Source organism: Chaetodon auriga, chromosome 4, assembly GCF_051107435.1.
Source record: "Chaetodon auriga isolate fChaAug3 chromosome 4, fChaAug3.hap1, whole genome shotgun sequence".
NCBI lineage: Eukaryota > Metazoa > Chordata > Actinopteri > Chaetodontiformes > Chaetodontidae > Chaetodon > Chaetodon auriga.
Genome location: NC_135077.1, coordinates 9,697,447 through 9,720,603, shown reverse-complemented (window position 1 = coordinate 9,720,603; position 23,157 = coordinate 9,697,447). Strand labels below are relative to the sequence as shown.

The 23,157-nt window shown below is 42.3% G+C and overlaps 4 protein-coding genes across 5 annotated transcripts; 2 read left to right on the top strand and 2 right to left on the bottom strand.

Annotated features, from left to right (window-relative positions):
• Window positions 1-161: 161 nt before the first annotated feature.
• On the top strand, window positions 162-11,781 carry gtf2e2 (general transcription factor IIE, polypeptide 2, beta). Its single transcript, XM_076729687.1, has 8 exons — window positions 162-382; window positions 1,134-1,298; window positions 8,145-8,227; window positions 8,909-9,016; window positions 9,392-9,574; window positions 9,713-9,806; window positions 10,843-10,958; window positions 11,074-11,781. Exons 2-8 carry the CDS (start codon window positions 1,139-1,141, stop codon window positions 11,191-11,193), a joined length of 864 nt encoding a protein of 287 aa, XP_076585802.1. The 5' UTR covers window positions 162-382; window positions 1,134-1,138; the 3' UTR covers window positions 11,194-11,781.
• Window positions 3,114-7,284, bottom strand: smim18 (small integral membrane protein 18). Its single transcript, XM_076729316.1, has 2 exons — window positions 7,142-7,284; window positions 3,114-4,297 (listed from the first exon to the last, which is right to left on the bottom strand). Exon 2 carries the CDS (start codon window positions 4,290-4,292, stop codon window positions 3,969-3,971), a length of 324 nt encoding a protein of 107 aa, XP_076585431.1. The 5' UTR covers window positions 4,293-4,297; window positions 7,142-7,284; the 3' UTR covers window positions 3,114-3,968.
• A 181-nt stretch (window positions 11,782-11,962) lies between the features above and the next one.
• On the bottom strand, window positions 11,963-14,367 carry LOC143319589 (dynactin subunit 6-like). Its single transcript, XM_076728676.1, has 7 exons — window positions 14,279-14,367; window positions 13,996-14,060; window positions 13,759-13,864; window positions 13,539-13,624; window positions 13,375-13,422; window positions 13,090-13,232; window positions 11,963-12,302 (listed from the first exon to the last, which is right to left on the bottom strand). The coding sequence occupies exons 1-7, from the start codon at window positions 14,305-14,307 to the stop codon at window positions 12,210-12,212; spliced, it is 570 nt and encodes a 189-aa protein (XP_076584791.1). The 5' UTR covers window positions 14,308-14,367; the 3' UTR covers window positions 11,963-12,209.
• A 486-nt stretch (window positions 14,368-14,853) lies between these two features.
• On the top strand, window positions 14,854-22,612 carry hgsnat (heparan-alpha-glucosaminide N-acetyltransferase). 2 transcript variants are annotated; one of them, XM_076728772.1, is made up of 18 exons: window positions 14,854-15,035; window positions 15,897-16,012; window positions 16,092-16,228; window positions 16,328-16,446; window positions 16,565-16,634; window positions 16,838-16,907; window positions 17,058-17,161; window positions 17,344-17,420; window positions 17,530-17,560; window positions 17,892-18,052; window positions 18,209-18,324; window positions 18,407-18,528; window positions 18,974-19,100; window positions 19,302-19,388; window positions 19,531-19,608; window positions 19,809-19,879; window positions 20,288-20,400; window positions 20,977-22,612. In XM_076728772.1, exons 1-18 carry the CDS (start codon window positions 14,867-14,869, stop codon window positions 21,156-21,158), a joined length of 1,950 nt encoding a protein of 649 aa, XP_076584887.1. In that variant the 5' UTR covers window positions 14,854-14,866; the 3' UTR covers window positions 21,159-22,612. The 2 variants fall into 2 exon arrangements, with proteins under 2 accessions (XP_076584887.1, XP_076584888.1); XM_076728773.1 differs by lacking the exon at window positions 14,854-15,035 and adding an exon at window positions 15,374-15,588.
• Window positions 22,613-23,157: the final 545 nt, after the last annotated feature.

The window sequence follows — 23,157 nt, the reverse complement described above, 5'->3', positions numbered from 1 at the left end:
TAACATGACATTCACTGCGTAAAATACATATCATATAGGTTCTCTTGTCTGTTATGTAAGAATTTGTTTTCAATACTTGCTTTTCTTTCATCCACATACTATTTGTTGTCTTTTTCTGTCTAATTGTGAATTATCATACGTGATGACGTCAGCCAAGGATTATCCGTCGATATCCGACAAATCGAACAACAGCGGAAGTGAAGCATGAGGAAAAAAAGAGATATTTTGTATGTGAAGTTAGTCGGCTAACGATAACTTCTCTCATCTTTGAGCAAGTTAAAGCAGTAATTTGCTGAAGAAAGCATATCTGTGCGATATCGTCCGAAATTAGTCCTCCTGGACTAACTCGTCTCGTTCTCTGAGAACAGAAACAAAGTGTCAGGTAACGTTCACTAAGATAACATTGAACAAATCGTCAAGCTAACGCTAACTAAGAAGCGAACTGTAAGACTGTAGCCAGTCGTTACGTTTGCTTATTTATTTTATGCTGTATTATTCAAACATTGAATGTAGTTAGCAATGTTGCACGAACTAGATAACGTTAGCAATTGCTATTTTGTGTGTTTACTCAATAAAGCATCGACGTCAGGTTAACTTGGAACAATGCTGGCTATAGAGTTAACTTGTAACCCGGCTGGCTAGCTAACGGTAATGCTAACGTATATTTAGCTGTTACATTCTGGGGGCCTTCTCCTGTCTGAGGTTAGTTTGTCTCCAGCTGTAGCTACTGTTTGCTGGTCGAGTGGGACAAAGGAAGAAAGCAAATTCAAATTGTTTTAAACCGGTTGCATTCAAGGCTAGACTACCAAAAGGCCCCAGGTTCATGAACATAAATAAATGTGTTTCAAATCGTATTGCCGAAGTACTGGTTGGTCTGTGACTGCAGAAATAATGAAGCTCCCACGTGTAGTGCTCTTTGTACACTGTACTTGAAGGGAACTTGGAGACAACAGAGAACATAAATGCACAGAGGGCAGAGTGGAGGGTGTCTGTAGGGTCTCTGCAGCATACCAATATGAAAAAAAATCTCACAAGCATCTCAGACCAAAGGGAGCTTTTAGGTAGTCTTATCCAGTTGTTGCTTATTCTCATTCTCATTATTACTGTGTTTGATATATTTTGTGCCCTGTCAGCCAGGATGGATCCAGCCCTACTGAGGGAGAGGGAGCTGTTCAAGAAAAGAGCTCTGTCTACTCCAGCTGTAGAGAAGAGACAGGCTGCGTCAGACTCAGGCTCACACAAGAAGAAGAAGCCCAAAGTTGACAAGGAGAGCTCCTCGGGGTCCAAACATAGCGCTGGTAAGTGAAGAAGACTTGGAACAATGAATGACTGTTAAAGTGAATGGCCTCTTTCTGTTGTAAGTGGATTGTGTAGGGATGGAAGCCGCAGTTCTGTTGACATACAGTATCATTTTAACACATGACGCTGGTGCCCATCACCACTGCACTTGTTAGTATCAAAGGGGGCGCAACAGTGAACATTTTCATGATGATTTCATGATCAGAGGACAGCTTTAAAAATAACATAAATTACAAAACATCCACTCTTTGGTTTTAATGAGTCACAGTTTTGTATCTACATAAACACTGTAAGAACATGTCAGAATTGGATTTTAAGCAATTTAAATGATTTTCTCCCTGCATGAATAATATCTAAAGTCCATATTAAAATCACATTGCTGTAAACATGGCGGAGCATATTAACAATACCAAACCCCAAAAATATATTTTTTTGCCATTACTGAAAGTTTTACAGTCTTCTATAGATGTCAGACCACGTGTTTTTCTTATATTTCAAGACATCTTGCTATATTTCATTTTTATTCTGTATTATTTTACACATAGGCAACTGTAACTTCTCATAGACCGACACCTACCAAACCCAGTTTAGTCATCACAGTAATCACATAACTTGCTTGTGGTCAACATGGTTGTGTGCCCTGTGGACGCTGCTTTGTGGTTGAGTGTAGATGGACAGAAGAGGCAATTCCAGTGTTTTTGTGGGACTTCCAGAAGTCCCAGCTTTTGTAGGATGATTGTGAGATCTTGTGGCTCCCCAGACATCTGTCCAGGAACACTACTCGCATATTTATAGCAGTAAGGTTGAGGCAGTTGAGGAAACTATAAGGTCCACATCAGTCCTAACTTCCTTTGAGACCACTACTTGCACCGTATCATGTTCCATTCAGAGCTCATCACATCTGCGCTAGCTACATCATTCTCATGCTCCAGTTCTACTTTTATATGATCTAATTTATATATCAGCCAAAAACAAATCCCTTCTCATCAGGAGCCTCGGGTACATCTCCATTCCCAGAGCTACTGCCATCAAAACCCTCCAACATCACAGAAAATCCTGCTCTCCATTAAATCTGACATCCAGATGCTGCACCATCATGTTACTGTCAGTAAGCTAATATAAACAAACGTTATCATCATTGTGCTTGTATTTATTTGTAGTAACAGTGAAATAACAGAGCCATCATGCAAACAGTCAGATAAATACAGTAACCCACCTTCAATTGCATCCAGCATACAGTGAATAGAAGTGCAACACTCTTACATACCTCAGGATTCTGTCAACCTCTTAACTGTATTAGAGAAAAACATGAGAAAAACAGAACTTTTTATAATTTTTGACACACATTTTGACACCAGACCATTGTTAAAACCAAATAATGTGAGGAATACCAGTGAGCTGAGAGTTTAATTGAATGAAATGGCTAAACACCCAAGATATGCATTTAAGGGATAATTAGAAAGCTGCAGTGTGAACGCTAATATGTTCAACACAGGCACACACTCAAGTGCAGAAATGGTAACTGTGTTTGTTTGGTAAAAGTCCACACTAATATGAGCTCATGTGACAAGGTCATTTATGGCCAACATAAACTACATTTGACCTGATCCGTCCCTGCTGGAGAAGCTCTAGCAGAGCAAGGCAGGCAAACCCCAGTGTCAGCGCAAATGATCATGGTCAGTGAGTACTGTACTTCGAGAGTTTCACCACCAAAGACTACCATTTATGTTAAGCACTACCCTGAAGTACTTTGTGTACCTTCCCCTTCCTGTTCCCTTTATGTGTCTGTTATTTTTGCAGAAAAAAACCTCCGGTACATAATTCAGTGACAATTTATTAGGCATTTTGTGGTAAGGCATATGAAATCATACGTTGTGCTCAACATGACATGATCAATAACATCACTGTGCAGCAATCAAGTGTCACTTGTCATGAGATAATGTTGCAATGCTAAACACTGGCATACAATTTGCTAAACAACAGAGAAACACAGGCTTTATCCAAAGCGATGACGCTGTCCAACTAAGCTTGATCATTTATTTGTTGTGTCTCGGGTCCTGTTGGGAAACAGATTCAAGTCCTTAGGTTTGGACAGCATTTTCTGTCTGTTTACAACATTTTACCACGTGTCATAGAAGCTCATTTGCATCCAGCAGGTCACAAGTGCGTGCAGTACAAACAGGGCAGGTTTCGTCAGACGAGATGATATTGGTAGTGGTACTGGGTCTGATTAATGTTTTCTCATGTTAACAAATTTTTCCAGCCACACCTTTAGTACTACTTTTAGTACTGTTATTACTAGACCACTTATGTGCTCTGTCTTTCTTATGGAAGTATTTTTGAGGTATGGCTCTCAGGGTCTGCCGTGTGTGTGTGTGTGTGTGTTAAGTGGTAGTGAATGTAGATGTGTGAAGATTCCCTCCTAACTGAAATGAAAATGGAATTAAATTCGCTCCAAAATGGTGACAAACTGCCCCCTTACTTTTTTTTTTTTTTAACATTGCACCTTATCCAGTCTCTTCCCTCTGCATCCACTTAACTTTGTACAATTAAACCACTAACGGGCAGTTTTAGAAGTTCTTTTCTTGGGGCATCAGGGTCAACACTGTGGTATTGCCCAGTTCAGCAGTGAAAACTCCCACTCTTCCTCATCTTCATCCTTGCTGCCCTTATACCACCTCAGTGTGGGATTCCGGCTCTTTGCAAATGCTGGTCATGAGCTTGCTGCAGCTTGCCGGCCCCTCCTCCTGTAGCTGCTGATGTGTCTTCCCTTTGGCGCAGCACCCACAGTCCAGTAGCTCATAGAGCACGGCCAAGGCAGCCAGAGACAGAACAGTGAGAATGAAGAGCAGAAGGATGATGAAGCAGGCCACATTCCAGCCATCGTGGAAAGGGTAGACCTCCTGGACCTGCAAGGAGACGTGGGAGAGAGGGACTGCCTCTGCGTGCCATGGGAGATTGCTTGGGTTTATAGTGGTAGTGAGGTTGGCCATGGTCTCTGGTTCAAAGCAACAAAAACAGAGAATGAAGACAGATTGTTAATGCCTGCGATACTGTTTGGTGCTGGGTTTCACTGTGAGGTGCCGACAGCATTAGGGAGACCAAATTACAGAGTGATGGTTGTAAAATACTTGTTGCCATGGTGAGAGAATGAAAGTAGTCGAAGAACTGGTCTTTAGAGCGTAATATTTAGGATCCTCTGACTCCTGAGTGAGCTCAAATATTTGAAAACTGATGAACTGGGTTCTGTAGTAGATATAGTCTCACTGGAGACCACAGACAGAGTGAGAAAGCCATTTCTTTTCCTAAAACCATCAGGGCTTCTCTTAGGTAATTTGCTGTAATGAGATTATGATAGTACGACATCATTATCAGTCACAGAGGGTATCATGCTTTAAAATGAATGAATGAACTGCAGTGTCAGTTTGTGCACAAAATCTAAATCCTGGCCTGCAGAACAGATTTTTCGTAAAATGAGAAGACGCTGTGTTATTGGAGCAAAAGGTTATATCGCAAAAAAAGCAAAAACCCTACTGAGACCATCTGCTCGGAACAAAAATAGAGTTAAAAGCCTGGTAGACAAGGATAGCTGCACAGTGAAATGTGGCACCTAAGCTTGGCTTGAAATTCATCAGCCATAAGGCCCGACAAAAATGTCGTAGTTAAGGAATTACAGTCTAGTTCAGTGAAGTTAAAACATGTTGTGCACATGCGCTCCATATCAGGCCATTTGCCTCTCTTCAGCTATCTTTTCACATTTTCAGCCAAAGCCGAGCATTTTAAATCCTCAGGGAAAGAGCGTGCCAGTATCTCTGCCCACACACACACACACACACACACACACACACACACACACTACACACACACACACACACACACTCTAAACACACATATGCACATGCACGCACACATAGTCACAGACATTTTTGTATCGCATACACAATCACAAGGAAGCTGACCCAGATTACTTGAGTGAACCACGGATAAGAGTTGAGGAAGAGGGGCATAAGTGCATCTCTTTACTCTGTACTCTCTCTGTGTGTGTGTGTGTGTGTGTGTGTGTGTGTGTGTGTGTTCTTCTGAGATCTTATGGCTGTTGCTGTCTGTGAAAACAGATGATTTCATGTATGTTGGATAGGTTTGTGGCGTGTTGGTCTGACCTGTGTGTGTGTATGTATGAGATTGTACTTTAGTGCACTTGCAGAAAAAGATGAATACCCCTTGCGTGATTTTAACTTTGTTTTCCACGTAACCTGAAACTGTAATGTGATAGAGCCCGTTGTTGTAGTGGCCTCAGTTGTCTGAAGAGATCACGCATTTTCACCAGTTATTGTCCTGCATAACTCAGCATAGTGCTGGATGGCATTTCTTCCATAATGTGGGAAAGGAAATTACAAATTTCATTTGTGTGTGTGTGTGTGTGTGTGTGTGTGTGTGTGTGTGTGCATGCATTTTGTTTTAATGAGCTTCACATGAAGCTCAGGCAACTTTTTTTCAAAGCATTAATGACAAATAATCTGAAAAATTCACGTGACCAAGCCTATTTTTGTGTGGTTGTCTCCTTAAAAAAGCTGCTACGGTTCATATATTTTCCAATAACAGAGTTCTTTCAAATTTTAAGCATGGGTTAGTTTTGGTTTTGTTTTGTCTCCAAAGAATTATGGAATTAATCGATTTGTTGTAAATCCAGCTTAGCCAGTGCGTAGTTCAAGATAGTGATTTCACCTTTCCTGCATACAGAAAAACTACTGGCACACTGTGAAATAATAATATGATCACAGTGTAATAATAACCAGTCACACGGTTAACTACATTTGCTGTTCGCTGGTAATTGGTTTGTGGCGACATGGGCTGAAGCACATCTGTTTACAGTGCGTACAGAATGCGTTGAATGTTTTGTGGTATTTACTTCTCAGTTGATGCAACTCAACTCCCTGTTCTCCATTAAGCATCCTCTTATCCCAGTGCCAGCTCACAATATCAACTTAACTTCAATTCATTGCCATGACAACAACCTCTTACCAATTTGTCTTGCCTGATATTGTCCTCCCCCCTCCCCACCCTCCTCTTCCTTTGTCAGAGCAGTCACACACATAAGGACAGACTGGCTCCCGACAGCATCTGCTATCTCACCCTAAATGAGCCCCACCCCAGCCAGCCTCTTAAAGGTGTTTTAGCAGCAGATATTGCTTTCGGGCCACACAGCAGCTGCCTCTCACCAAACACACACACACACACACACACATACACACACTTATACACTACTAATGCCCCCTGGCTGGCTCCTCACAGCTGTCAGTCCCCTCATTGATTTGTCTTGAGAGCTGCAGTTTCCATCGAGTCATGCTCAAACACAGACGAGATGTATATGAGTCCATATACAGAGGCAGAAAACACACACAGTTTCTGATGCTTGCTATTCAAGCTGGAAGAGTGCAGACAGACAGATCCATGTTTATTTAATCCATTGCGTGTTTGGTCAGCCTCGGCCTTAATATTACAGTTGCCACCTTATTGTATCTGATTACAGAAGATATTTTACATTTTTACGAGAGCTACATGCATACTTGTTAGATATTGTGATGTGCACTTTTCTGTCTCTCTAATGCCGAAGGAATTGGCTTCGAAAAGGATCTGCTGCATTTAAATATGTATGATTTACCCTGTAAATGCTGGATTACTCATATAAACAAAACCGTATAGTCATAGCTGCACAGTGAGACCAAAACCAGCCCACAGCTTGCAGTCTAAATGAATACCGTGCATTTATATGATCTGTTGATCATGTCAAGCACGCATACATTATTCTGATGATGCTGTTCTGAAAAATCTGCAGACTCACCTGTGTCTGTCTCAGTCTGTAGAAGATGCAAGTCAACAGATGCACTCCCCTTTTTTTTTTTTTGGTGCTCCACCTATCGCTCCGTCTTCCCCTCTCTCCCTGCTCTGCGTTCACTCCTTGACCTGTTTTCCTCCTCGGCGCTCTCATGCACTCTCAGCCGCCACTCGTGCACTCGCTCACTCGCTCACTCCCTCCGCCACTCCTTGCAGCTCTTCACGTCTCCGCCGAACGGCATGGGCTCCCCTCCATCATTGGATCTTTTCTTTTAGCCCTGCCTCTGCACCATTCGTTAATCGGCCTGTCACACTTCCAGTGTCCCGCCCACAGAGCAGCTCGCAGCAACAGAAGCTCCCGCCCACACCGTGAATCATTCATGATTCAGTGTCTGTTTTCCGCTTTGATTGGCGAGCGCTGAGTCCAGTCCTCAGACACTCTGCAGGGGGAAAAGCAGCATTATTTGACTCCAGCAGAGAACAGGACCAGGCTGGACCTCAGTTCATTCTTACCAGATTACTCTCCTCGTGTCCCCTGCTGGATTTTTAGAAAATTTTATCAACAAACCCCGTTAGGAAAACACCAAAACTAGCAACTGATCCAACAACAAGGTTTGAGCATTAATCAGTGACCCACATTGTTGCACTGGTTGACATGTTCCTTCATCCATCATACACTCTGTCCTACTGCCATCAATAAAGGTTGATTCAAACTACAGCACCCCACAATTTAGGGAAATTACAGCCCCCCAAGTGCCAAAGATGGGGTAGGAAAGTATTAAGAGATGAACTAAGGTGTTTTTGACAGTATGAAAATGTAGCATAACGTAGGCAATTAAAATTTAAGACGGATTAAATAAAGATTAATGACCTCATAGAAATCATGTGATTTGGGTTTTGTCTCATGCTGGTTTTGACACAATCATTATTGGTTTTTAAACTGTTTTATCAAAAAAAAAGCTGTGGCTTCTGTCTGTCCTTCAGCTGCTCTTTTCTCTTTTTCCACACAGAGTCCAGTAATGGCAACTTTAACATCAAGGCGAGCTCTGGGTACAAGTTTGGCTGCCTCGCAAAGATAGTCAATTACATGAAGGTGAGCCTCTGGTGACATTTTGTCTTGTACAAAAGGACTTCTCTCCAGCAATTATAGTTGTGACTGTATTCAGCTTTCAAGTTTTTGCCTCTGCAATAAGCACGTTTAGACAAAGGTGTGTTTCAGGCTCATGGACTAAAGTGGATTTGAGCTGTCACAACAGCATCAACTTAATTCTAAGCTTGTCGTCATCGCCATCAAAACTCTTTAAAAGCTTCACTTGTTGTCTGTTGTGTCAGCCCAGTGAGTCACTAGTGTCCGCTGCGTAACATTTGGTGCCCGGTCTTTCTTTTAGGAATGTTAACAGCTTGTTTGTCATGCTGTGGCTCTGCAGAGAGGCAGCCAGGCCTTGTCACACGAGCTGTCTGACTCATCCCTCGCTGCAGAACTCACACTCACATTGACAGATTTTCTTTTAATGTGTGCATTTTATGTGCCATCTGTTGAATACGGAAAGATTTCAACTGTGTAAAATAACCTGACAGCTGGATGTAAGGTACAAAATCACTGTAGACGTTTGGCTAAAACCCTGTCAGAGGTGTGGGACTAAGAAAATTTATAAGTAAGTAAATAAGAACACATTTCAAAATAAACTCTAAAAATTTTTATTTTGACTTTGTTGACTCTGTACGTGCGTTTTCTGCGTGTAAGTCCGTGTGCTCTTCTGTCCTTAACTCTCAGACAAGGCATCAGAATGGTGACACACACTTCTTAACCCTGGATGAGATTCTGGATGAGACCAAACTCCTCGACATCAGCATGAAACAGAAACAGTGGCTCATGACCGAGGTCTGTTTGTGTTTTTTAAGTGTTATACTGCCTACATTGCAAAGGACGGAAGCGTCTGAGAAGAAGCTGAATGATGGTGCTGATAACATGCATCATACAACGTTCAATATCTTGGTCAAGATACTCTTCTCAATAGTAAAAAAACTGCATGAGCTCAAGGAAAAATTGGAGTGACTGTAGCTTAAAAGCAGTGCAAAGTGTTTGGGAGAGATAAAAGGCACAAAAGGAATGAAAAGTATTAAGGTTTGCAAGTTTTTTTTAACTCATATAATAATTACAGAAAAAAAAATACTTATGCACATATCCTAGATGGTCAGGTACTGAACCAGATGTTTATAACCTCACATCTGCTCATTCACTCTCTGCCAATCTCAGGCCTTGGTCAACAACCCGAAAATTGACGTCCGGGATGGAACGTATGGCTTTAAGCCCAAGTACAACCTGAAAGATAAGAAAGCCTTACTGAGGCTGCTGGACAAACACGACCAGCTGGGCCTGGGAGGGGTGCTGCTGGACGACGTAGAGGAGGGGCTGCCCAACTCGGCCAAGGCCATCAAGGTAACAGACGACAAATAGGACATATGCTAAAGCTGATGTGTGTCTGTGCATTTAAAATACGCTTCTGTCTCTCACCTTTTGCATGATGAGTGAGCACTGAATATATTAGCAGAGACATGAGCTCTCATGTGTTCTCAGGCTTTGGGGGATCAGATCATCTTTGTGACAAGACCAGATAAGAAGAAGATCCTGTTCTACAATGACAAACACTGCCAGTTTATCGTAGATGAAGGTGAGCCTGAGTCCGCTTCGTCAGTCAGCTGTGATATGGCTTTCTGTCGCGCTCTCTGTCTGCTGTTATCTTGGCTGTCTGTCTGTCTCTGTGCATTGAAAGGATCTGGCTGCTGTTTGTTTTGATAGTCAGTTCATTGTTTAAATTGTTTTTAGCCTCTAACAACAAAGATTATAGTCAGGATTTACCTTATAAATTAAAGCTGGTCAGATTAGAAAGAAGCACCGTATTTTAACCCTCATTCGACCAATTGCACAACTGTCTTGAGCTGTCATGTGACATTAATGCTTGCAAATAGTAAACATGGGAATATTTCATGAACACGGCATCACAGAAGGTCTACTCAGGCAGAATATGGGAGAACACCAGCCTGGGTGTGAAGAGCCTTGTAATGTAGATTTAAACAGACAGAATGAGAATGCTTCACAAAACGTCTGCTGTGTGCCGAGCATCAAATGTGTTAGTAAAACCAAAAAATAATGAGAAAGTCCCTGCTTCCTGCTGTTGGTCGAGGACACGCACATCAGCGCCCTCAGGCTCACATTTGACAGGAGCAGCGATCCCTCGATGCTGATGTTTCATCTCTGTGGGCAGAGCCTTTTACCGTTCTCGGCATCAGACCGCAGATGAAAGTTAGTCGGTCGTTCCTATCTGTGGCATGTTTACATTTTGATTCATGTTTAGTAACATGCTCTGTCTTTGATAAATAATGTCTGAGGGTGATCAGAAACCCTTCAGCATGTGTCTCAGCATACGTTTATATTGCTTTTTTCAGTGTTGATTTAATGTGGGCATTGTTAGTGTTCTTCCCCCAGACACTGACAGCTGTATCATGATGATCATGAAGTTCTAAAAACATGTCATAAAAAGATGTATTGAAGTACATCTTTCACAAAATTACATCAAAGTGGTTTTGATAGTATATGAAAATCGTCATGTTTATTGCACCTTTAACAGCCTAAACTTAGTTTGCTTTATGTTATTTGATATGTTTGAATCGACGTACTTTCAGCTCAAACTCTTCTTTCCATTGTAGAATTCCAGAAACTGTGGAGGAGCGTTCCAGTTGACTCCATGGATGAGGAGAAGATTGAGGAGTACCTGAAGAAACAAGGCATCTCCTCCATGCAAGAAACAGGACCAAAGAAAGTGGTCCGTGTCCTCTGCTCTCCCATCTGCTTGACTTTCATTCTAACTTCCAAGAATCAAAGGCTAAATGTTGACTTTTGTACTTTACTCTTACTGTGTGCCGACTGTGTTTCTGCAGCTACCTGTTCAAAAGAGGAAGAAGCAGGGTGGGCAGAGAAAGAGACCCTTCAAGACCCACAACAACCATTTGGCAGGTGTCCTGGAGGACTATTCAGAGGGGGTGCCAGTTAAGAAGTGAAATCCTGTCCCTCACTGCTTCGGGCCCTCAGAGGGGTGATGTACAATCTGTAAATGACAAACGGCAGGAGATGGAGACCCCGGCCACACTACGATACGAACACTTTCTCATGACAAATTAGCTTCTCTTCCTTCCTTTTGCACTCCTCTCAGTGGTCTTGTATTAAGTGGAGTGAACAAGGAATCCTTGTTAGTTTATTTTCGATGATAACTGAAGGACATTGGAGGAAAAGAGCGCTGAGACCATTAAGAGCACCGAAAGGCGCTGCAGCCATGGTGTTAAAATGTAAATGAGGTTCGAGAGTGTAAGTAAGTTTTTCATTTTATTTAGAATATTGCAAAGAGGTGCGTGTGTGTGTGCGTGCGTGCGTGGAAGGTTTTACTTGTATGGGCATCCTTCCCTCCTTTCAATAGGAATTGCTGAAGACAGGCTTGTGTTGTGCAGTGCATCACATTGAGGTCTCTCATCCAGCTTGAAACATGATTTCTCGTGGAATTTCTTATTTAAATCTTTGCAGCACCGTGGCATAGTGCTTTAAAAATACAAAAACTTTTTGAACTTATTTTAATAAACGACTCTGTTACAGGATACTGCGTCGTTGCTTGATTTACACGCACTGCAGTAACTATTCTGTCAGTTAGTTGCTATTTTAAATGTGGATGTACTCTAAATACCACTACTTCATATGTATCCTTACAGCGCTATTTTCAACCTATTGATGAAATTCCATTAACCACTGTGATCATAAATCAGTACGTGGAGCACGCCATCAGCATTTTTGAGGTTATTTAATTAATCATAGAAAAGGGTACATCAGCACAGCAAGATAAAGATGAAATGCTTAATCAGCTGTTGCGGTTTGAGTAGAAAATACTTATCAGTAAGTGAGAAAAAGCACTGATGAAGCTGGGTACATATTATATAATTATATACATTCATGCTTCTTTCCAACAACCTATTTAAATACGGGTCTGCGAGCCATTTACAAGTCAACTTAAAAAGCATTCAGTTCAGTTTTAGCTGGCACTGTGGCCTGCTTTAACGGTTTTCTTTAAGTGGTGGTAGTTTGGCAAAATCTTCATCAGGAAGTCGAGCTGAAGAGTCTGGGGCTGTAAAGACGACAAAACAGAAGTGTGTAAGCTGAGGACGAAGTGGTGTTTTTCCACAAAGCTTTCAGACTCAGACACTGACCAAGTTTGGAAATCTTGCACTACCGCTGAAGACCACAGCAGACCTGAAAAACTAAGATTTATGGTGTTTTCCTGGACAGGTTGAAGCGACTATGGAAAAAATACCCAATGGAAATTAAAAACTACAAAGCAGTACCATAAATTGTGGTACACTTTGTCAAACTTATGGTGCCCCGACCCCCGCTGCATGCAGTTGTAGGCAGTAATGAGTGAACTCTCGTAGGACCACCTAGAGGTACCTCCAGTGTTAATGTTAGTGGAGGACTATAAAAACGGGCTGGCCTGATCGAACTTCAACACATACTTCTGTGTACTATGCATTTCACAGATTTCTTTTATTTTTTAAATTATAGGACAGGTCCGCTATGGGAACCCGCCACCATAAATACATGTTCACATACAGTATTATGTTTATCAGAATGACGATGTGCCAGCTCTGATGCTGGTCAGAAATGAACTGTCCAGAATTATTAAATAGGCATTGTATATAGAGAAGCCAATTTCAAGATGTGGGTGGACTGGCACTAAAATCTGTGCAATTACCATGCAATCTACTAAAACACCACCACAAACTACAACCTCCAGTTACCCATACAGTTCAATCAACATCTCTCCGACAGATAAACCCTATATTTCTATGATCCACCCCTACACATAAACTGTAATGGAAAAAAGCTAATCACATCGCAGCCATGCATATCCATACCTGTGGTCTCTCTGTCTGAACCCGCCTCATACATCCGGAGCCGTAGATAACCGTGTTCTCAGGTATCACTTCACAGGTGTTGACCTGACAGAAGGCTCCAATGATACAGCCGCTGGTGAGGATTACATTCCTACCAACATCAGCTAGACAGCAAAACAGAGGATATTTGACACGGTGAGTGACCTTGTTCACGTCAATTCTCTGTCTTTCTCTGCAGATGTGAGATGCTCCCAGACAAATATACACACAAAGCCAAAAAAAAAAAAAGACTCCAAAATATCCCACCTTTAGATTCTATCACGTTGTTGTCCCCTATTTTCAGGGTTTGTGATACTGTTAGTCGTCAGCTAAGGCTAAATTCATTTTTGACAGCTGAGATTCATGACATGGTTATAATGCGACATCATTTGACTAATAGAATAAGACCAGTCAGGCAAGTCAAAGGATACCACAGCCAACCTCAAATACATTGTTCATGCCAATGGTCATTGTCTTCGGTTCCACCTCAGAATCGGGTGTGATGTTTTCTGGGTACCTGTAGGGTAGAAAAAGCAACCTTATAATCATTAAGGTGCAAATAAGGATGAAACTGTGAGAGGCCAACTTGTGCAAATATAACCCATCTTGTATGTGTAACAGTGATGTACAGTATAGGGGATTTTAAGTTACCCATTAATGATCAGAGCTTGTTCCTCGATCAAATTGCCCTCTCCAATCACGATGGGTCCTGCCTCAGCAATGATACGAGCTTTTGGGTGGACAACTGTCCTAGGACCTGAGAAAATATCATTTAAAAGGTAAGGTAACGTAAAAGCAGTTATGAGTCTGATCCGATTTAAGGTATAATGCAACTTTTGTCAAGTCAGCAGTTAAGTACTTGCGACTGACCTAAAGCAAGCATCTTACCTATGGTGACATCTCCTCTAATTTCACTTTCAACACACACTACTGCCCCAGCAGCTATTTTGACACTGCAAGAGAGCAAAGGCGAGACCGAAAACATGACAGAAAATAGTGAAAATGGGTGGGTGACAATGTTAGCCAACAATGCTAACTAGCCAAGTCGCTTTGTCGTCTAAACTAACTAGGTACAAGGTTACTTAATAGTGCCCGTTTAATCAATCTTTTGTTTCTAATTCATGTGTAGCTTCGCAGTAAAACGTTATTAATTGGCTAACATTAAAATTACCTTTTCTGAGCATTTTGTTTATCTGCCATTGTGATAAAAAAAAGTCCGGTGGGAGACGCCGTTGAGTCACTCGACTATCGATTTGTAGTCCTTGCTATCACAGCGTGTGCGCATGCGTCAGTCGAAATAATAAAAGACATGGGCCTGATTTTCCCCTGCGTAATGACAATGTAGAGGTGTAATGGAAAAGAGTACTGCTCATTTGCAAATCCCTTTTAGTCTGTAACAAATAATCAGGAAGAAACGCTTTAAATGTGTGTTGACACCTACCAAACATCATTATTGCGTTATTATTGATGATTGATTGATTTGTGAGATTTTATGCAGGTTAAGTTCCTCAGTCTATTTACAACACCAAAAACAACGAGGGGGCAGTTTAATTAACATTCATCACAAATAACACACACGCTACTATCCGTTTATGGTTGCCTCAGTAGTTCTTTAAAAAGAACAAGTCTCCAAGTGGGATTGATCCCCAGGTAGTGATCCCGTTGAGGGCAGCTAACAGGTAGCGTAAACAATGTACTTTGTCCCTCATCGCTCCCCCTACAATGTGAAAACAAGGAAAGGTCGAAAGTGGCAATTGCCATGGCAAAGAGGAAGCCAAAAAAGTCTAAAGACACATCTTCAGTCGTAGGGGTGAAGGCAAGACAGAAAGACATGACACAACCAGAGAAATATGATATGTTTGCCGTGGCTGCCATTGCTTTGGTTGTAGCCGTTTGCGTGGTGCCGCTGACAGCTGAAACATCTGCCGGTAAGTACCCGGGACTCTTGTCAAGTGAAAACTCACGACAGGACATCGCTTCTTAACTAGCTTAGCTATAGCTAATTACCTCACGTCCAGCCAATTTTACACCCTTTTATGTGTTCAAATGGCCTTGCAGCAACAAGGATAGCTTTCAACAACCAACTGAAAATTGGCCACGATAGATGTGTCACTGAAGTATTTAATCATTGGATTATAAAATGTGTTAGCTCGGGGCTAACTGTAGAAGAAGACACCACAGTTCCGACCGAAGGAAACAGTTTGACAGTCTAAGGAGAAGGAGTCCCAGTCGTTTGAACTTCCCTCCTGGGGGTAGTTTACGGATTATCTCAGCATGTGACCATGGGGCTCGGCAGCCATAATTCCAGCTGTCTCACATGCTTTCCTCCTCTTCCAGGCGGCAGCGTTAGCTGACTGGCTGTAGCTTGCAGTTAGATTGGACAGGATTATTATTTCCCACTCTGGGAACTCATTTAGCTCCCACACACTTTGGCATGGAATAGGCTCCTCGTTCATAGCGATATTGGACCATAGGTTTGAGGTAAGTCAAGGAAAGCTAGTTGCGCAGCTGTAGCCTCTGCAAAGCCCTCACGGTATGATTTCTGTGATTTGTACAATATGGTTGCCAGCATGCAGCTGGGATTACTTCATGCACTTGGTTCTAACCAGCTCAGTAGCTACCATAGTGCTATGTGTTTCTGATTATATGGATAATGTTCATAACGCAAATTCAGTGATGAGGGGCATCACATTTGGGTGTGGTCAGCTACCCTGCAGGCTGTAGCATCTTTTCTGCACATTATCAACAAATTAGGTAATGTCTGATCTACTGCCATTTCTTATCTCCAGCTGGCTTCCCTCATCACAAGCACATAGTCCTGAAGATGGATGAGGCAATTCTGACAGTCAACAATGAGCTGGATAAAAAGGTGGTGGTGTCCTGGAAGTCAGAGCACTGCTACCAGGTAGACTCCCACACCCGCTGATTGCTGAATGAGTTGTTTTTCACACTGTGGTGTTCTGATCTGGATCTGTGTGTGCTAGTGTTTGTACCAGCAGCTGGGGGTGGTACCTGAAGGGCCCAGGCCTGGCCAGCCCAGTTCAGTGGACTTCGTCGTGAGCACACAGCATGAAATTACATTGCAGCTCAACAGCACACCGCTCAACCTGGAGCTCTGCACGTGAGTTAAACGGCATGGACATGCTGCACTTACACCTGAACAGGGGAAATCCGAAAACACATTTGCTGTGCGGTCAGCGTTGCTGTTTCTAATTTGCAGGTTTCCATTCCACTTCGGGGAGCACGGGAACTACTCTCTGTGGGTGAAGAATCTGAATGACTCCTCAGTGGTCAACTGCTCTGTTGTGACTCAAGGAGACCCCGTCAACAGTTACATGCGTGAGTCTCACTCACATAAATACCTTCATGCCGAGCTCGCATGACGCGGACATTATGTCCGAGTGTTCTGATGCTGTACAAAGCCACGTTTAGATAACGAGCCACTCTTTCCACGCAGCCATCCTGGTAGCTTTTCTTATCTTTGTTGGGCTGGCTGTGGTGTTTGCCATTGGAAAAACAGTATTGGGGTAAGTAAAATCATTTTATTGTTTCCACAGTTTTGTGTACATACAAAAAACAAACCAAATCTACACACACTGTATCAGATGATGGCCTGATTTCATTTGATTTTATAAAAAGATTTTGATGCATTCTTGTGTCTCAAGTGTGAACAGCGAGCTTGTGCATATCGTATAATTATTTCTGAACTGGTTGGTTGCTTCTTGTCCAGGCTTGATGTGGTGAAGGCTGCCCTCTTCCGAATTAGTGGCTCCATGGAGACGGAGAGGCTCATCAACTCTGTAAGTGTTTGTGTGGAGGGCACGTTTCCTGTTAGCTAAGATGGTACAATAGCTACGTTAAAATAAGTAAACCATTTTGTTTGAAAAGTTATGTGCAGAGGTGTGTATGCCTCCAGTTGAACAGTGTTGATATTAGCTTTCATCATGCAGGAACTGGGCTCCCCCAGCAGGATAGTGGCACCAGTTACTGACAACATCCTCCTTCCACCACCCAGCCCCAGCAAGAGGCTGCGATCTCTGGACACATTCAGAGGGTAGGACCTCCTCCCCCTGAGCACTGTTCAAAGAAACCTGTTAGCCAATTGGCCTGATCTGACGTTGTGCTGCGTCATGTTTTTGATGCATCATGTAACTTTGCTCTCCTCATTTGATATAACCTCTTGTTGCAGTACTCATTGTCTTTCAGTAATGATGCATTTTCTCCATTTCCTGTCAGTATCTCCTTGGTTATTATGGTGTTCGTGAACTACGGAGGGGGCCGATACTGGTTCTTTAGACATGAAAGCTGGAATGGTGAGCCTCACCTCTACTACTTTTAATTTGAACTATTGACTGTCACAAATGAGTCATTATTCACACCTGCCTTGGTATTGTAGTTGAGTTTGCATTCATCTCCTTACAGGACTTACTGTTGCAGATCTAGTCTTCCCCTGGTAAGCTCAGTTTAAATTGTCTTCCCTGTACTGTACATTAGTTTACTCCACACTTGAATTGGACAGTTACTTGAATTCTCTTTGTTTCTGCTCACACATTAAAGTGGATGCATAGTAATAGTAACAGACTCCACACTGTAACTTTTCTTCTCATAAAGGGAACTTAGAGTCTCGAACCAAAATAATAAACCTGATCAGTTCCTTCAGTAAAGCTTTCAGTCAGGAAGTGTAAAACCAGCACTCACACTTTAACGAGCCTCATCTCATTGTCACATTTCTCCTGTTTTTTCCTCTCATTTTCCTCACACTTTGTGTTTGGCTCCTCCACCAGGTTCGTGTTCATAATGGGGACATCCATTGCCCTGTCCACCAACTCCCTGCTCCGTGCAGGCTCCACCCGCTGCTCTCTGTTGAGGAAAGTTGTGTGGAGGAGCCTGCAGCTCTTTGTCATCGGTGTCTTCATCATCAACCCAAACTACTGCCACGGGCCATGTGAGTATAAACACACTTCTTTGATGTCAATATTGCAAACATTTAGATGATTAATGGACCACGTCCTTTAATGCTGTTGTAAAACTGTGGACTTGTGTGGTCATTTCCTCCCGTTTGTCTCTGCTTGCACGTGTGCTCACCTCATCCACTGCACAGTGTCCTGGGACAACCTGCGGATCCCGGGCGTATTGCAGCGCCTGGCCTGGTCATACCTAGTTGTAGCCTGCCTGGATCTGTTGGTGGCGAGAGGTCATGTTGACATCCTTACAACGGTCTGTATGGGCAATATATTTATGCTTGGTGTATTTTGAAGGAGAACAAAAGTGTTTATTGAGGGGCGTCTGTGTTTTCCAGGACGCTTGGTGGTCTCCTGGCCTTGACATCTTGCTGTACTGGCCGGCCTGGCTGTGTGTGCTTCTGTTAGAAATCATGTGGCTCTGCCTCACTTTCCTACTTCCTGTACCCGATTGCCCAACGTGAGTCAAACGGGACATGCTTGCGTTTTTTTTTGCATGCATGTATTAAGGGAAATGCCCAGCAAGCAGCAAGGTGTTGTCCGCTTCTGAAAAAGTATTTGTGTCTTTTGTTTTTTTGTGTGAAACACAATGACAGCTCAGTCTGATGATGCTTTATTTGTGTTTATCTCATCACTTTTGATTCAGACCCAAGTTTAAACTCTTTGAACATTTTACATCATTGAAATATGTTTAGAGAGCTTCACAGCCTTGGTGGCAGTATGCCTCATAATTGCTTCCTAGTATGCAAGCATAAGAAGCTAAATTGCTGTATATTCATGTATTTTTTGCAGTGTGATTATTTTCCTGACATTGTATTGCAAAGAAATTGATCAAATAATCAGCAGCTTACTTTCGCGTTTGTTCTTAAACCTTAATCTAAACACTACCCCACTCTTCTGAACAGGGGCTATCTGGGCCCAGGTGGGATCGGGGACATGGGCCTGTATGCTAACTGCACCGGTGGAGCGGCTGGTTTCCTTGACCGATGGCTGCTTGGGGAAAACCACATCTACCAGACTCCCTCGTCGCGGGTTAGAGACCAGCAAAACAATCCAAACATACCAACTGCGGTCACATTTAGTCTTTTTATGACTTGGGATGTTAAGCTTGAGCTTCTGTATCAGGTTTCTCTCTGAACGCCAACCATGCTAATATTACAGTTGATGCAAGGGTAAACTGTGTTAGAACCTCAGGATGTTTATTAAAATCTGCCCGTTTCCATTTGAATTCAGGTGATTTATGCAACTCAGGTTCCATTTGATCCAGAAGGTGTTCTCGGCAGCATCAACTCGATCCTTATGGCTTTTCTTGGATTACAGGTTTGCAATGTGCATTTGCCTGCATCTCTCTCCCTTTTTGTGGCTTGCTTTTATTCATATTTATGATGTCAAAATGTATAATAATATAGATCATTGGAACAATCAAAATATGATATTTTAATTATATTTTAAATGTCACCAGGCAGGAAAAATAATCTTACACTACAGAGATCTCCACAGAAGTATATTGTCAAGGTTTCTTATATGGGGCCTCGTGTTGGTAAGCACATTAACTTGTTGTATCACATCTTAATGCTTCTACAGAATGTGCACGTGTATCAATTTATTATTTCAAAGTATATGAAATGAGTCATTGTTCTGCTACATACGATGGCAGTCTCAGTGTTTGAGATTTACTCCACACAGTTATTAACACTTTGGTTTTCCTGAGTGAATAATAAAGTCTCCTGTAACACACAGGGAGTCATATCAGCAGTTCTGACCAAGTGTTCCAAAGACCAGGGCTTCATTCCTGTCAACAAGAACCTCTGGTAGAGTTTACCTTTGTTTTTGTTTGCTCAGCGACTGCTTTTCGGGATGTGGTGACTGAATGTTTGCTGCCAGGAAGAGACCGTTTAAATTAAATTATTAGGAGCATTCCGAGCTTTTTTGTGTGTGATATCTTTGACGTCTTTTGTTTTAATGCATTTTTAGTACTTTCAGTGCTGTAGTACTTCACTGTGGCTCTGATGCCATTATTTGCTCTGCTGCGTGGTGCCTTTTTTGGTGACATTTTTTATGTTTTTGTTGGCCAGTGACAATTTTCCAGCTTAGTGGAGCATAATTACAGACCCCAGGTGGACTAGTGACCACTTTTTGAGAAGCTGATGGGAAATCTGAAAAATGAATAATGAGCTTTAAATCTCAGCTGTTGTTTCTTGTATCATTTCATTTTCTAGGTCTCTGTCCTATGTGACGACACTGGCCTGCTTTGCGTATGTGCTGCTAGTGCTGGTCTACTACATAGTGGATGTGAAGAAGTGGTGGTCTGGAGCACCTTTCTACTATCCCGGTGAGCATTGCGCTGTATTGTCAGATATAAGCTCAGGGTTTGTAGTCTGTTTTATAAATACGTGTTTTGTACACTGGGCTTGATGACACCACAGATGAACCAATTCAGTATTTCATTTCAGCCTGTTAGAGTAGAAATAATATCTCCTAAATGTACACATTTTAACTCCAAAGGGCCAAAAATGCAGTTCCTCAAAAGGCCGCTTGAAGCTGCCTCCAAAAGCGAGTCAGTTCCCATAGACCCCCACATTAAAATACCCAGCTTTACAGCAAAAAGAAATCTGTTTGTAGCCTGGTACAAAAAAGTTAGCATAGTGAGACAACGATAGCTTTATTCAGCCCGCCTCAGCTCCACCCACGCTCCACCTTTTTGCCCATTTTTGGATAAGTCCGGAGTTTGGCCGAGTCAGGTACTGCCAAGATGGCGACAGCTGGAGCCACTGTCACTGAGCTTCAAAGTGGATCTTCAGAAACCGATGTGATGTCACAGAGACTGCGCCCATGTTTTACAGTTTATGGAAAATCTCTATAATCTTTGCAGCCTTTGGTTCACTCTCATTTGTGTGTGTGATTCCAGGTATGAACTCCATCCTTGTGTACGTGGGCCATGAAGTGTTTGAGGAGTACTTCCCCTTCCGCTGGCAAATGGCCAACAGCCAGTCTCACGCTGAGCACCTCACCCAGAACCTTGTGGCTACTTCCTGTTGGGTCTTCATCTCCTACGTGCTTTACAGAAAGAAGATTTTCTGGAAAATCTAGAAGCAGAGCCAGACAAAAACAGCAGAGGACATTGTTTACATCAGAAATGCTGGAGTTTTCAGAAAGCAGAAAAGAAAACACTTGGAAAGCGGGAAACAGGAGACTGATTATTTTGTCAAAATTATGGCGGTTCTGTCGCTAAACATATGTTTCTTCTTTCAAACAGCACTTCTTTTTTGTTTCACAGTGTTGTCAGTTTTTAGTCGCTGCTTTAAGACTTTTCCCAAGGATCCTCAGATACAAAGCAGCTGATCCCTGCCAGATATCTTAACCGACTCAGGAAGAACTTGTCCATAATAGTTTGAGAATTTGAGAAGCATGAAGACATTAATTGTTGTTTGACTGTGTGTTATCGATGCTGGCTTTCATTCCTCATCTTGCATCACAGACTACAGCAGCAGGGTGGCACAGTAGTGGTTTAACAAGCCCTTGTTGACTTCCCCTTGGAAGAAACCCTGCTGCCATCTTAAGCACTGTTGCATTACTCTGACGATTGAAGTTGGTTTTTGTGAGATTGACTCCTCAAGAGCAGAAGGAGGCAGTAAACAATGTCAGGTCAAGCGAAAAGGATATCAAGCATGTGGTGATCTTTCATCATTTTCACTGCACAGTGGAAGATGATATTCAAGCAAGGAGAAACAGGATGTGGAGGTTTTAAATTCTAAAAGTTAAACCTCTGAAATATATCTGGCCTTAGTTGTTTGTGTATGTGTGAGTTTGTGTAGAGCTCATCATCATTTATTATTGTCACTTTGCTGAAGTGTTTCTCATTCGCAGTCCTCTGTTGCCCCTCACGCCCTGCCCCCTCGCTCAGCAAGTGTCCAGTGGCGTGACATACGATGCTGCGTGTTACCAAGTGCTGAGGGGAAGTGAAGGAGGCCACGTCAGATGGCTATGAAACCCACTGGAGGTTGCTTGCTTTGCATTTTGGTTAAATCAGAAGCATGTGCGTTTATCTTTGTGTTTAGGTTTTCAAAAACAGAAGTCACAGCTCTTTTGTTTCTGTTACACATACGTCTTTTTATGTTAGCATTAGCAAAATGGTTTGACTTTCTCCTGCCAAAGATTTCCTCTTTTTGAGTCACATTTTCTAAAATGAGGCCAGAATTTATTGAAAGCTCTTCTACTGTATGTTGCCCATGTACAGTAGGTTAATTGTGAGATTTGAAAAAAATATGTATTTGGTGATGTTTTACCTCATCATAAAACTATGATGCCGTTCTCTCACAATATAAATGTGTCCCCTTCAGTGGCTAGAATATAAACATTAGTTTTAAGACACTTTGCAAAAATCATGTGTTCAATTTGTAGAATATCTGAATGCTGTGAGAGACTGTGGAGTAATTGTTCATTTAGCGCTCTCTAAATTGATTCAATTCATTTGGTCAAACTTTTATACATTTATTTTTTATATTTGCAATTTGAAAATACATTTATGTAATAAAATTAATTCCAAAATATTTTTGCTGTTGTCTGAGTTTGATGCTGGGTTTTATTGTAATGTTCTTCATGTCTTTTTGATCAGGCATACTGATGTTTCTCTAAGATTAATAATCCCTAGTCTTATAAATGCCCTATGAATATTTTTATTAGATATTTCTTCACAGAAAGCTGTGTTATCTTCAGGCTGTGTTTCCAGCCGTTCAACGCAGAGAGGTGTAGTTTGCTTTGTTGCTCAATAAGGCGTGGGAATCGAGTTACAGTGTGGCTGCGTTGTGGAAAGAAAAAAAAAAGCAAGTTGTGAGGGTTCCTCTTCATCTCGCGATATAATTAGCCCCTCTTCGTTCATGTCTATTGTGAGAGTTTTTCCGTTCTCGCGCGACTTTGTAACTTTCCCACGCCTGTTGTTTTGGCGTCTGCCCTCTGCCCGTTGCCACTCCCTCCCCCTCTTCTCACCCCTTTGCCCCGTCACACCTCCCCCTCTTTCTCTCCCTGCTTTTGCCTTCCAGTCCTCTGTTGTGCCGTTGGCTTTGGTGAGGGGGCTGGGGGAGGGATCTCG